Source organism: Echinops telfairi, unplaced genomic scaffold, assembly GCF_000313985.2.
Source record: "Echinops telfairi isolate 266 unplaced genomic scaffold, ASM31398v2 ScPeMD7_22;HRSCAF=79, whole genome shotgun sequence".
NCBI classification, from domain to species: Eukaryota; Metazoa; Chordata; class Mammalia; order Afrosoricida; family Tenrecidae; genus Echinops; species Echinops telfairi.
Genome location: NW_022103919.1, coordinates 2,985,603 through 2,999,127, shown reverse-complemented (window position 1 = coordinate 2,999,127; position 13,525 = coordinate 2,985,603). Strand labels below are relative to the sequence as shown.

The 13,525-nt window shown below is 51.9% G+C and overlaps 2 protein-coding genes and 1 non-coding gene across 4 annotated transcripts in view; 2 read left to right on the top strand and 1 right to left on the bottom strand.

The window, feature by feature from the left end:
- SLC25A25 (solute carrier family 25 member 25) overlaps positions 1–5,379 on the bottom strand; it is a 31,650-nt gene extending 26,271 nt beyond the window's left edge. For both annotated transcript variants that reach the window (XM_030885120.2, XM_004713282.2), the window contains exon 1: positions 5,115–5,379. In XM_030885120.2, the coding sequence (XP_030740980.1) occupies positions 5,115–5,360 (246 nt within the window). In that variant the 5' untranslated portion in view covers positions 5,361–5,379. The remainder of the gene's footprint in view (positions 1–5,114) is intronic.
- LOC115869168 lies at positions 838–944 on the top strand. Its single transcript, XR_004046032.1, has one exon. It is a non-coding gene; the product is annotated as a U6 spliceosomal RNA (small nuclear RNA).
- Positions 5,380–6,492: 1,113 nt separating the features above from the next.
- NAIF1 (nuclear apoptosis inducing factor 1) lies at positions 6,493–11,563 on the top strand. Its single transcript, XM_004713286.2, has 2 exons — positions 6,493–7,123; positions 9,283–11,563. The coding sequence occupies exons 1-2, from the start codon at positions 6,628–6,630 to the stop codon at positions 9,756–9,758; spliced, it is 972 nt and encodes a 323-aa protein (XP_004713343.1). The 5' UTR covers positions 6,493–6,627; the 3' UTR covers positions 9,759–11,563.
- Positions 11,564–13,525: the final 1,962 nt, after the last annotated feature.

The window sequence follows — 13,525 nt, the reverse complement described above, 5'->3', positions numbered from 1 at the left end:
AGCATTTGCCCAACAACGAAGCTCAGAGGTTAGGAAAGAAGGGGGAGTAGGCCCTGGAGGCCCAGGGAGGAAGTGGGATAAGTGAGGATCTGTTGAGGGGAGTGCAGTAGACGGACTGAATCAGCACACGTATGAATTCGAATGTAAACTATGCTCTGCTCTGTAAACCTTCACATAATTCATAATAAAAAGATGGTTACAACTTTAAAACAAAATAAAATCTAAAGAAAAAAGAACCAAAATTCATAGGTTCAGCCCGAGTTGATGGCAGCTAACACCACTGTCTACAGGGCTTTGGACAAGCTCCAGTCCTACACACACCTTGTAGCTCTGATGTCCCCAGACTTTATCTTCTGCGTTCATCTGACAGCTCTACCCGACTGTACCAGCAGAGAGGAATGCTAGCAAAACATTTGTTACCCTCACTCCCTGTGGTTTCTGAGAGGCTTCAATAATTAATGACCCTTTGACCATCAAAGGAATCCGTCCAACTGAAGCTCCTGTTCAAGCTAGCTCTTGGTATCTTCTTCTTTCTTGCTTGGTCTTGAGGTTCGGGTCCTGACTCCACCTCTTCCTACGTCAATTCCTCGTTGGAAACAGTTTACGAGTTGCTTCATGAAAATTACTTTGAGCCAGGAGCCCATTTACAGCAACAACATAATCAGCTTAAGACACGAATGAAATGCAGTCTAAAACAAACTTTTTTTCCATCTGTTTCTGATGGGCTATTATATTACACTAAATGATATCTATCTCTTTTCTAAGACTAAGACTCTTCTCTCTTCTGTTGTTTCTTTCTTCTATTTCGTGTAAGTCTAGCATTAAGTACAGAGTTCAGTGCTCGTGTCAGCAGCACATACACTAAAATTGGAATGACACAGAGAAGATTAGCATGGCCCCTGTGCCAGGATGACATGCAAATTCATGAAGCGCTTCATATATAAAAAAAGTATATACAGTTCAATAGTTCTGATTAAGCAATATCAGTTTGAGATCAGTAACCCTTCCCTCGATTCTTTCATGCCAACAATGACTGCCTGGTGGAGTGTTAAAGTGCTAGACTGCTAAAAAATAATAATAATAAAATAAGGTCAGTGATTCAAACCCAGTAGCCCGCGGTAGAGAGATGTGAGGCCTTGGGAACCTATAGTGTCCCTACGGCTGGACTTAGGGCAGTGGGTTTACTGTGCAGGTAGAGGAGAGAATGGGGACAAGCGGCATTCTTCATTCTTCTACAGGATAATCATGAGCTAATTTTGAAACATATCCTGTAGGGAACAACAGATCAGGCCGGAAACAGATTTCTTATCTTTCTCAAGGGCTCCCACACGTGAACTCCCTTTGTGATCCTCAGAAACCATAAGGATTGCTGAAGAAGAGGGGGGCAGGAATCGGAAGCTGGTCCCATTCCTTATCCGTCTTCCTTAGTGGTCAAATGATTTTCTTTGAGGTTGTCTCACCATCTTCTTGAACCCTTGTTCATTCACCTTTCAAAGGGGCCGAAGTTCCTCTTTTGCTACTAGATGGTACAAAGGCAAGTCGGAGTATTCAAGGGTGTAAATCAGCAAGCCCAGCCACACCAGCATCTAGAATTCTCACCAGTCCCCTTCTCCACAAGCTAAGGGGACAACTGCTTCTAGGCAGTAGGCTTGCTTCCTTCTTCGGATTGGCCAGCAGAACTATAGCCTCTGTTTTCAGACAAAGATTCGGTTGGGTCACATGAAAATCCCTTAAAAAGGTACTGCGATAGTCAGCTCTGGCTGAAGTCTCTCTCATCTCCCAAAGTCACTCCACTACGGTAGCCATCTTTTTCTTTTTTGCTTTCTTTAGTAAACCTTCCATTCTTTAGTCCCAGGGCAGGCATCTTGCTCACGTGCCTTTTACAAAGAAAAATTTCCCTGGCTGCCTGCCACCGACTTCCCTGCCCACTTCCATTTTAAGTCATTTTTCTTGGACTATTCCAAGCTCGTCTGCAACAAAGGGAGATGCCAACACTTGCTGGTTTGTTCTTAAAGAAAACGTGACCCAGGCTGTTGGAAGCAAGCAGGAAGATTTTGTACTGTCACGAGGCCAGGGTTTCTCTACCACCGCTGACAGGCGCTCACAACTGAATTCCTGTGCAAACCTAGCATCGCAAACTGGTCCTCCTGTCGTGGGAAGCAGCGTCCAAAGTTTGATGTGCTTTTCAACACCTCTTCTCCTGGCTGATGATCCACTTTGAACTGAAGGGCCCCCAAATTCTAGCTTTGGCTAGTTCTGCAAAGGAGTCCCTGGGTGATACAAGCAGTGAATGCACTTGCTGTTAACCCAAAGATCCAAGGTTTGAGTCCCTCCTGAGCTGCCTTTGAAGAAAGGCCTGGCAATCTACTTCCAGAGAGCCAGCCATTGGAAACCCCGTGGGGCACAGTTCACTTCTGGTACCCGTTGGGTCTGGCCCCATGGACCAGAAGGAAGCTGGCTTGTTCTGTAAAGCGGCAGCCCTGCTCTGTCTGTCGGCGGCTCATTCTGATCCGACTTCAGGAAGTGACATGGTGGGAAACAGGCTGGGTGGTTTCCTGCTGCCCAGTTATTTACAAAATGGCAAATTCTCTGATGCTTGAAAATTTCATCCTAGTACTGACTTGGTTCCTCTAACAGGTATAATAAAGTAATAAAACGGATCATTCCCAATCTCTACTGAAACGATTTAGCTCCTTCCAAAGCTGAGTCATAAAGAGTCTATACTAAATATACAGATTAAAAGCATCGAAAAGAAATGGTTCATTTCATACAACTAGGTAGGATGTGTGCAGTACGATGGACTGCTTTCCTATTGCCCTTTTCACCATGGTCCTGTAACCCCCACCAAATGACTGTCTGGGACCATGCAAATGAGGCACTTGTGGCCCACCAAAGGGATTGGCTAGCTTGCTAATAATGCAAATAAGGTATATCGAATCCTAATGAGGCAATTGTCTCCTGCCATCCTGATAGGCTTAAGATGAGCCATTCCAGAAGGAGAGGGGACCTCACTATCAGCAAGAATTACTACTAGAGCCAGGAGGCAGAGAAAGTTGTAACACTGGAAGGTGGTTCGAAGCAGCAGTAGAAACAAGAGACTGGCATTAGAAGGGGTGGTGGGGAATCGTGGGAGCACTGACGCCACTATTCAGTGCCTTTGGGCTAAGGCTTGCTGGAGTAGGGTACCCCCTGGCACTCGCTGGAGGAGCTAAAGAGCTTTGTAACACTTGCTTACGCAGGGTAAAGGCCAGGGCTGAGAGCCAGAAAGAGGCCTGCTCAGGGCCAGGGTGGAGAAAAGCTGTCTTGATCACAAGTTTGAATTGCTCTGATCCTAAACCTGTTAACCCCCCAAACCAAACTCACTGTCATCCACATCTGTTCAGACTCCCCGTGACCCTACGGCTCCAATAACCTGTTAGTTCCCAGCTGCCGGTCTTAACTCTCCTCCTACCTTGTGAAGTTAGAAGAGGTTACATATGCATAAACCACCATTGTTTATATTGTCAGAGATTGAGGGTTCAAGCGAGCCCATAGGGCTAGGCTCTTGGGTTCATCAGAAAGGCCTTTTCTTTTAACACTGGAAAGAAAAACGATCACGTTATCCTTATTTACCCTTAAAATTCACTGCCAAGAAAATGGATTAGGATCAGTATCAGCTATGCTGCGAATTACGACTCCAGTTTTGATACAAATAATGGTGTAAACACGTGATACACTCCCGCTACCTCCCTGAGCTCCTCAGGTACACGTCCTGAGGTCAGCTGTGCAATCTTTCTTTTGAAAACATTATTACTAGTGTGGTGAAAAACATAAAGCACTTGCCATTTCAATTGTGCTCCTTATGAGCACACTCAGCGACAGTAATTACGTTTTCCACGTTGTTCGATAGTCACGTTATCTTTCCAAGTGAGTGCTATACGGACAAAAATCCAGCTCACACCATTTTCTGCAAAACTGACTTAAAGATAAAAGAGGTTGTTTAAGCTTTTAATGCTATCCAATGATTCTGTCTTGTGCCTGGTCTTCCCAGGCCCATCCCCAGTAGGTTAAATACTTTGGCTGTTACTTCAAGGTATTTTGGATGGGAGTTAAAAGCACCTATGTACACTGATCTACCAAACTGGTTTAACTCACTGGCACCGGACCAGATTTTTTCCCCCATACTTGGCTCCCAGTGGCTCTCTTCATGTGGTAGAACACAAATGGACCAAACCAACTGACCAGAGCGACAGACAGGTGGTCGGCTCTTGTAATCAGGTCAAGGCATGAGGCATCAAATACTTGAGAGTCACACGGAAACACATCTCATGGAAGGCCGGAGGGGAAGGAGCAGTTGGTGTTCTGGGCTTTTCTATGAAAAGGACAACGCTTCTCTTTTTTGGCAGTACCACAGGTGACCCTATCGCCATTACACTCCTGCTCATTGGCAAAGGACTTCTTCCACCTTGGTGGTCAACACTTTCACGTCTAAAAAAAAAACGTCCCCCCAGCTTCTTCCACTCCATCCACATTACAACCCTGCCAGGGCTCATGGCCCCATTTTCTGGATAAATATGGCAAGGGGACCCGCCTGAAATCATGTGACCTGTCAGTCCTCCCCACCCACATCGTCACAGATCTGCCTGAAATCCCAGTTCCTGTTTTCTCCCACTCCCACATGCTTCTGAGAAACCGGCTCACAGCCCACGGGAGGCATGGAAACGTAGGGAGGGGTTGCTGCTGGAGACAGATGCATGATCTTGGCAACGGAACGGGGAGCATTTAACTTGGCCTTGAGGTCAGGAGGTGAGAAAGGTAAACTCCCTTCTTGGGAGGAAACCCTGACAGAGGTCTCTCGTCCATCAGAAGGCCCAGAGGGCACCCGCCTCTGTCCACCAAGAGTCCAGACACACAGAAGCCAGGAAGAGATTCCATTCCCACCAGGGGGGCCTGTCAGTCACTGGACACGAGCTTTCCCAACATTGAGGATCCCACCCAGCTCAGGAGGCAGCTGGCACCCGGGCCTGCCGAGCTGCAAGGTACTGTCAAAAACACCGGGTCGTCCAGACCTGTCACCAGGCCCATCCCCCGGGAGCAGGTAAGGGGCAGGGGGTCCCCTCCGCGCGCGTCATTACCCGGAGCTCGCCTTCGGTGCGGTGCAGTCCCAGGCGCCGCAGTCCCACCGCCAGGTCGTTGACACACAGGCCTCCGTCGCGGTTGACGTCGAGTGTCTGGAAGAGGCTCCACAGGCGCAAGCGGTGGTCAGGGCCCCCGCAGATGGCGCCGCCGCACGGGTCCCCTATGGGCGCAGACGACGAGGCGGCGGAGGCGGCGTCCGGCGGCGGGGAGGCCACGCAGCGGCACAACACACTGCTCACCATCAGGCGCGAGGCGGGGGCGCCGGGCGCGGGGCGGGGGCGGCGGTCCGGCGAGCAGAGCGCGGAACACACGCCGGGCAGCAATCGCCGGGTACGCTCGCTGGACGTCTGCTCACACGGCGGGCGCGGGTTCCAGATGCCGGCAAGCTGGCGGGAGGGGCTGCTTCCGGGAGCCCCGCCCCGCCGCGCGCCCATTCGCCGACCACGCCCCCGCGTGCACCGCAGACCAATCACAAGCCCGGACGGCGAGCAGGGCGGGGCGCACTTCGAGGCGGAGCCTTTCTAAGGACGGCCCACACCACCCAAGACTACTGGATCAATGAAGGGGGCGGGGAGATTCCGACTCTGCCTGGGGCCGATTCAAATAGAAGGAGCTCGGGATTGGCTGAATTGGGCCTGAGAGAGAAAAATCACGCGGCGATAGGTAGAAGTCTATGATTGGCAGGCTGAAGGCCCCGTGTCCAATTTCCATTGAGAAACGCTGTTTAGATTGCGGCGGAAGCGTGAGAATGAGAGGAGAGGTTGGGCTTGAAAAGATCCTAATCTCCCGTTGAGGAACTGGATTTGTGTGAGCACCAGCTGCGAACTGCAGAATTTGCGGACATGGGTGGAATTAAAAATTAATTGGCGAGAAAAAATTTAAGTGGCGTATGGCTTAAGGCCTGAAGCACGAACTATCCTCTGGAGGCTGGGTTTTACTAGTCTAAAATCCTAAACCACCAATGAAGTAGTGGAATTTAACAGCCTACTAGTCGGAATACTGACCGTTGAATGACAGACTCGCTTTCCAATGGAAGTGAGCATGAGGTAGGTGGGTGGAGCGATCTGTGTCAACCGACACTCCTTTAGACCAATGAGCAAGCCAGTTCCGTCAAGTAGGCGGGCCTTTGAGAGCTCAACGACGGAACAAACGAACCAATGAGCGGCGCGATCTTGGCGCCGCGCCCAATCGGCGGGACAGGTTCTCCGGGAGAAGCGAGGGAAGGCGGGAAAAGGGGAAGTGGGCGGATCACCGCACGCCCTCGCGGAAGAAGCTGATTCAGGAAGCCATTACGCCGCTGGCTGGCGGCGGCTGGGCCCTTCAGGCCTGGGCCCTACGCACTTTGCGTAGCGAGAGGGCTTCCCAAAGGCCTGGTTCTTGGCCTTGGGCAAGCCTGGCCTCTCCCCGTAGGGGGGGTGGTAAGGGGCTAGGCTGAGGAAGAAAAAAGAAAGGGAATTGGGGCGGTTGAGGGACTTATCGTTTATTTTAAAAGAAGGGAAAGGAGAGGCCATGGCTGTCCCGGCCAAGAAGAGGAAGATGAACTTCTCCGAGCGGGAGGTGGAGATCATCGTAGAGGAGTTGGAGTTGAAGAAGCACCTGCTGGTGAATCACTTCAATGCTGGGGTCCCCCTGGCTGCCAAGAGCGCGGCCTGGCACGGTATCCTAAGAAGAGTCAACGCCGTGGCCACCTGCCGAAGGGAGCTGCCTGAGGTCAAGAAGAAATGGTCTGACCTCAAGACTGAGGTCCGCCGCAAGGTTGCTCAGGTCCGGGCAGCCGTGGAAGGTGGTGAGGCCCCTGGGCCCACTGAGGAGGATGGAGCTGGTGGACCTGGGACCGGTGGTGGCGGTGGTGGCCCCGCTGTAGCCCCTGTACTGCTGTCCCCCATGCAGCAACGCATCTGCAACCTGCTGGGCGAGCCCACCATCATCAGCTTGCCCACGACCACAGAGATCCACCCTGTGGCCCTGGGACCCACGGCCACCGCCACAGTCACCCTGACACAGAGTGAGTGACCTCGCCTGCCCAGATTGACATGCATACATGGGAAGGAAGGGTCAGCAAGAGTTGGGACAACCTGGGGGAAACTGGCTGCCCGGGGTCAAAGATCAGATGGCGTTCTGGGAAGATCATTCGTGATCTTGTTCCCTTTGGGATGTCGTCAGCTCACGTAGTATGGACTACTGATGAGCTGGATAGTTTCCCGCTGTGTCTTCTCGCCATTTGTGTCCATGACTTCTCCTCACTTGCTGGACTCTGGTCCTTGAAGACAGAAACCCGTGTCCAGCTCCCTGGCACATAGTAGGCCATCAGGGGATACTTGAATGATGAAATGGAACGACTAATGTGTGGACAAAGACCATCTGCTCTCAGTGTGTGACTCTTCATCAGTTATGTCCCTGGGGAATCAGCTTATAATCTACATGTTCATTCGTTCTTCGAAAGTTAGCACTTTTTCCGTGCCAAGCCTGGGGCTGGGTACTGAGATTACCACAGTGTCTAGAATAGAGGCCAGATACATTCCAGTCAGATAGCTAGACCACACATAGGAATAAATGCACTATTGGATTGGAAGAGCTAGGGGCTCAGAAAAGGAAGAGGCATTTCAGCTGGGAGAATTCCAGCCTGGTAGAGGTGGGAGGGTATATGGCTGATGGTGACCTTTAGGAATGTTGAAGCTTAACCTTTCCTACATGCACGGAGGCCCAACCAGCTCCCCTAGAATGCCTGCTTAGGTTCTCAGCTCTGATCGACAGTGCTTGGCTCTGGTGGTTGGATTTTGTTAGTTCTGCTCTGTGTTTGGGTTTGTGACTGTTGTTGCATTTGAGGTGAACTATGATCCCTTATCAGTCAGTGATGGTCAGTGAGGCTTGGAGAACTCTAGTATCTATGAGTGCCTTCAACCTTGCAGTTACTGAACGAAAGGTATCGTTTCCCAGGTATATTGAGATGGGAAAAAGAGAACAAATGTTCTAAATCACTTGCTATTCTGGAATAAGAAGGGAGGACCTTTAGGTATCCCGTGGTCCAAGGTGCTCAGGAAAACAGTGAGGCAATTAGTGGGCACCTTTGCTGCTGCATCGTGGAGGTGTATTGGGTATGCATGGGGCTGAGATCCACAAGGGCAGCAGTTTGAAACCACCAACCAATCCATGGGAGAAATACAGGACTTTTTCTCTCGTAAAGAATTATAGTCTCAGAAACTCACAGGGGCAGTTCTACCTCTGCCCTATAGGGTCGCGATGAGTCGGAATCGGCTTGATGGTGGTGAGTTTGGCTTGGTTTTCCTGCGGCTGCTGCTGCCGCCCCACACCTGTTTTGCTTGCCCACAAGGGATGTGCAGGTCACAGAAGCACCACAGGAGGCAGGGCTAGTCTGACTACACATGGCTTTATGTGGCGAGCCCCACGCAGATGCCCAAGCCATTATTAGCTAGAAGCAGCTTTGAGGGGTGATAAGAAGCAGGTTGAACTCTGATGGCAGGGAGACTTGGGCTGGCATCTTGGTAATGCTGAATTCACTGTGTGGAGTTAGCGAGTTGCCCCGTGTTTCTGACTCAGTTTCCTCATCTCTGCAGATGAAGGCGACGATGGGCTCTTGGTGTTATTATGAGGAGTCATCAAGCTGAGTGTCTAAGGCTCACCTCAGTGCTGGTCACCTAGGAAGTGTTCTCAAACTGTTGTTAGTACCATTATTAGCATCTTTGTTTGGGCCAGACCTAGGGTTGGCCCTTCGGTTACCAAGCAGATTAAATGTCTAAATCCAAATCTTCTTCGATGCTAGATTGGGGGGAGGTAAATAGCTATAAAGCCAGGAAACGCCTGGATTCTCCTGGGTCTCTCTCTCTCTCTAGGACAGTTTAATGGCTGCCTTTCCACCCCACATAAGGAACCCTGGTGGTGTAATAGCGAGTTGCACATTAGGCCACTAACCTCAAGGTCGGCAGTTCAAAACCACCAGCTGCTCGGCAAGAGAGAGATGAGGCTTTCTACTCCCATAAAGGGTGACAGTCTTGGGAAATTCACAGGGCCAGTTCTAGCCTGTCTTACAGGGTCGCTGTGAGTCAGAGTGGACTCGATGACAGTGTTTTAGTTTTCTCACCCCAGGCGGCCAGCTACAATCCTAGAAAGTGACCTGCCCCTGCCTTTGCTCTTTCTTCCCTGCAGTCCCCACCGAGACCACCTATCACACCCTGGAGGAGGGAGTGGTGGAATACTGCACAGCCGAGGCCCCCCCAACCCTGCCGGCCGAGGCCCCCGTGGAGATGACGACCCAGCACGCGGACGCCTCGGTCAAGCCGCAGGCGCTTAAGAGCCGCATTGCCCTCAACTCGGCCAAGCTGATCCAGGAGCAGCGGGTCACCAACCTCCACGTGAAGGAGATTGCCCAGCACCTGGAGCAGCAGAACGACCTCCTGCAGATGATCCGCCGCTCCCAGGAGGTGCAAGCCTGTGCCCAAGAGCGCCAGGCCCAGGCCATGGAGGGCACCCAGGCGGCCCTGAGCGTCCTCATACAGGTCCTCCGACCCATGATCAAAGATTTCCGCCGCTACCTGCAGAGTAACACGCCAAATCCCGGTCCTCCGGCCTCTGACCCGGGACAGCTGGCTCAGAATGGACAGCCAGACAGCATCATCCAGTGAGGGCCAGGATCAGGCTAGCCCTCTGCTGTGATTGGATAAAGCCCCCAGGGCGGGAGGCCATGTTAGTGGTGTCTGTGATTGGCCTTGGGCCAGAAGCAGCCCCGTGGCCAGCTCACTCACCAGTGGACATCTAAGGGCCTAGTGTTTCTGTGACCTGCGGGTGATTGGAAAGGGGAACTCGTTAGGCAAATGCTCCGATCCTCTACCATTTGTGCTGTGTTGCTAAAAGCGGGTAGGTTAGTAACCTGGGGGTCCAGCCCAGGTGATGGGACATGTGTTGCCACGAGCTAGGGCCTGTGACATGCCTCAGAGCCAATGGAGAACACCTGTAAGCAAGGCTGTCCCTGGAAGTGCTCTCAGGGCTGGGGTCTGGCCGAGCTGCCCCACCCCAGGTGCCACCATATGCTTAAGACCCTGTCAGTGGTGCTGGCAGGATGGTAATAACGTCTTTCTCCCAGACAAGGCAGAGTGACCCGGACACCCCTGCTCACTGTGTCTCCGTTCTCAGGGGGCTTCAGTGAACCCTGGGTTCTCACCCCCAACTCCCAGGGATTTTCGTGCCCTGGCTGTGCCCGAGATACTGCCAGGAGGGCCACAGCTATGGCTTGGGAAGACGGTCTTGGAGCAGGCAGCCAGGCCCAGGGATGCTGAGTGCCATAAGGATTGGCGTGGCTGCCCCTGACCTTCCAGAGCCCTGGGCAGCCCTCGGGTGGTTTGTCCCAACACCTTTGCACTCAGGTCGTGCTCCAGCTCTGGGGTGCTGTCCACGGTGGAGAAGCTGGGAAGAGGAGACGAGTGCGGACACTGTCACCACAGTCCTCTGCTGGCCATTTCTTTCCAGAAGGCTTGCCGCCAGCCAGTAGTGTTTATTCTGCCCACGAACCCCTTCTCGGACCGCCTCGGGGACCTCCGAGCCCCGTCCTGTGGCCACACCCTGCTCCCTTCCCGCCCCCTGACTCCTCCATGCTCCCTCCAATGGAACCTCCACGCACACACACGCACCCACCAACACCGTTGGCATCACCCTCTGGACTCGAGCGAGCTCTCCCGCAGCACGCGCCGCGTCTAGAATTGACCCAAAGCCATGACTGGCACTGAATGTAAGAGGTGGGAGAGTCCACGTGGACCTCTGGGGGACTTGAAGTCCGCCCTCCTCCATCCTCTGCGCGGGGGAAAGGCAGGCCCACCTGGCCTGCAGGACGAGGGGGATGTTCCCGGTCCCGTCTCTCCCTTTCCTCCGCGGAGGCGGAAATGCAGGGACTTTACCCAGAGAGCGTTTGTTTCATTTTCAGAATCGCCATCAATTCCAGGGACCCCGGTGTCTCCCCGACGTCCTTCCCTAGTTCTCGGTGCTGAGGCCACAATCCACATTCTGGCTCCAGATCTTAGGGAAACAAGTGCAGGACGTGGCCAGCCTGGACACGTGCTGACCATGGGAAGATGTCCCCAGAGACTGTTGGAAGGTGATGGCCATGCCACCAGCCATCCCTCTGTGCAGGCACGTCTAGAGTGTGGAGAGGAAGCCGGGAGAGGGTTGAGTGGCACAGAGACACAGCTGCTGTGTGGCTGAAAAGCGGCAGCCCTGGCAACTGCGCCCCTGCTCCTGGTCCAGGGAGCCCCGACAGCCCCAGCAAGGTAGCTGCAGGCCCTTCCTGCAAATTTGCTGCTCGGTTAGGTTTCCTCTGGGGTTGGGAAACCGAACCAGTACCTCCTGTGTTCCAAATGGGTAGAAAGGGGAAGCATGGAACCCTGGCGGACCAGTTGTTTGCAGGCCATCCTTTTAAATTAAAGAGCTATCACCTGTTTGTACATGTCGCTGTGTCTTTAATGGTTATGTCGGAGAGATGCAAGGTGGCCCCCTGCCTGTTGGTGTAAATAAAGTTTTATTGGCACGTAGCCATACCTGCTTGCGGACTTAGTGTCTAGGAAGCCTTTTGAGCTACAGCAACAAAGTTGAGCATCTGTAACAGAAACACCTGGCTCACAAGGCTCCAAAGATTTACCATCTAAATTCTGAGCACCCTGGTTTGCAAAAGGTTATGGATGGCAGTGGCAGCCCCAAATCCACTTGTAGTGTCCCCACATAGAGTAAGCCTCTCTTGGACGCTCTCTGCTCATTGCCCAGGGCTGTAGATCATCTTGCCCTCACCACGAATGCCTGGGAGAGTGGATTGCCTCCACCCTTCTCTGGCCAGCCCAGGGAGGGCAGTCTCTCTTAGAGGGGCTTGCCTGGGGGTGTCTTTGATAGAGGTCACTATAGGGGGTTGAGTAATCATGAGTCCCTGCTCTTACCTGGTTGGCCCTGACTGTGTTGGTCAGAAGACCCGGGACCAATCTTGAGAGGCCTTCTATCTAACAATATGCGTGTCCCCATCATGGACTCATCCCTGCTTCTATATGTAGTCCCACCTGTGACTGTGATGGGCCACTCTGCCACCAAGCATGCCTTTTGTGACAGTTTCCTCCCTACCACTACCCCCTTCATACATTCTCTCATCTTGAGTCTCAATTATGAACCCTTTGGCACCATTTCAGCCTCGTGATGGTGGATGGTGGTCTCCCTCATCCAGATGTTGGGTCTGTCTGTCTCTTTTAAGACTACACACACACACACACACACACACCATCTGACCCTGCATAGAAAAAGGGTGCCTGCCCATCTCTGACTTGGTGCAAATGGCTAACTGGAAAGTTGTTGACAGGTGGTGTCCACCTGGACCCCCCTTAGATGGAAAGTCTCGTCTACTTCTAAAGAAAAACCAGCCACTGAAAGCCTTATGGAGGAAATCCTACTCTGACACGCACAGGGTGGCCTCACTGTGGGTTGGAGTTGAGAGCAACTGATGGTGGGCCCCTGAGCTAAAGCAGTGCTTCAGGTGTTGAACGAGAATCACCTGGGGTGTTTATTAAGCACACACAACTCCTGGTCTCACCCAAAGTCTCTCATAGACTTAAACTCAAACCCCAACTCACTACCAAGAGTTGATTTTGACGCCTAGTGACCCTATAGCGTAGGGTAGAACTGCCCCTGTGAGTTTCCGAGACTAACTCTTTATGGCAGAAAGCCTCATCTTTCTCCAGGGGAGTGATTGGTAGTTTCAAACTGCTGACCCTGTGGATTAAAGGAGCCCAACTCAGAACCACTATACCACCAGGGCTCCAATAGACTCCTAAAATACACATTGTATACAAATTTTGATAGTGATTTTGGTACTACCTGGAGGTTAAGAATTTGCCTCAAAGGCTGAAAGATTTCAACTCCCCTAGTCCTGGTGGGAGGACCCCTGAAGGCATAGTGGTTATGTGGTGGGCTGCTAACCTTAAGGTCAGCAGTTCGAAACCACCAGCCTCTCGGAGCAAGAAAGATGAGGCTTCCTACTCTAGTAAAGAGATACCCTCTCACATTATTTGTGTTTTTATCTCATAGTAGTATTATTATTGTATCCTTACCACTTTATTTTGCTTCTGTTTATTCTTGTTTCTGTTGGGTTTTCCAGTTTGTGAAGCACAGAAGGAGTAGATGCATAGAGGTATAACAACTGATGCAAGGGTGTATGGGGGAGGTAGGTGTGGGGGTAGGAGATGGGGAGGGTGAGGGGGTTGGGAGCGCAAACAAAGTACACGGGGGAGGTGGAGTAGGGTGGGGTGGAGGGAACCCTAGAACTGATGGTAACTGCACACCTCATTTTAAAAGTGACAACCATTAAAAAGTGTTCTAAAATGGATTGGAGTAATTATTGTATAATTCTTCTTGATATGATGGAACT

What these genes read in the sequence shown, in the direction of transcription:
- NAIF1 (XM_004713286.2), top strand. Translation starts at nt 6,628, where the DNA reads ATGGCTGTCCCGGCCAAGAAGAGGAAGATGAACTTCTCCGAGCGGGAG. An exon ending in CACAGTCACCCTGACACAGA is followed by an intron (nt 7,124 to 9,282) that starts GTGAGTGACCTC and finishes TCTTCCCTGCAG; the next exon opens with TCCCCACCGAGACCACCTAT.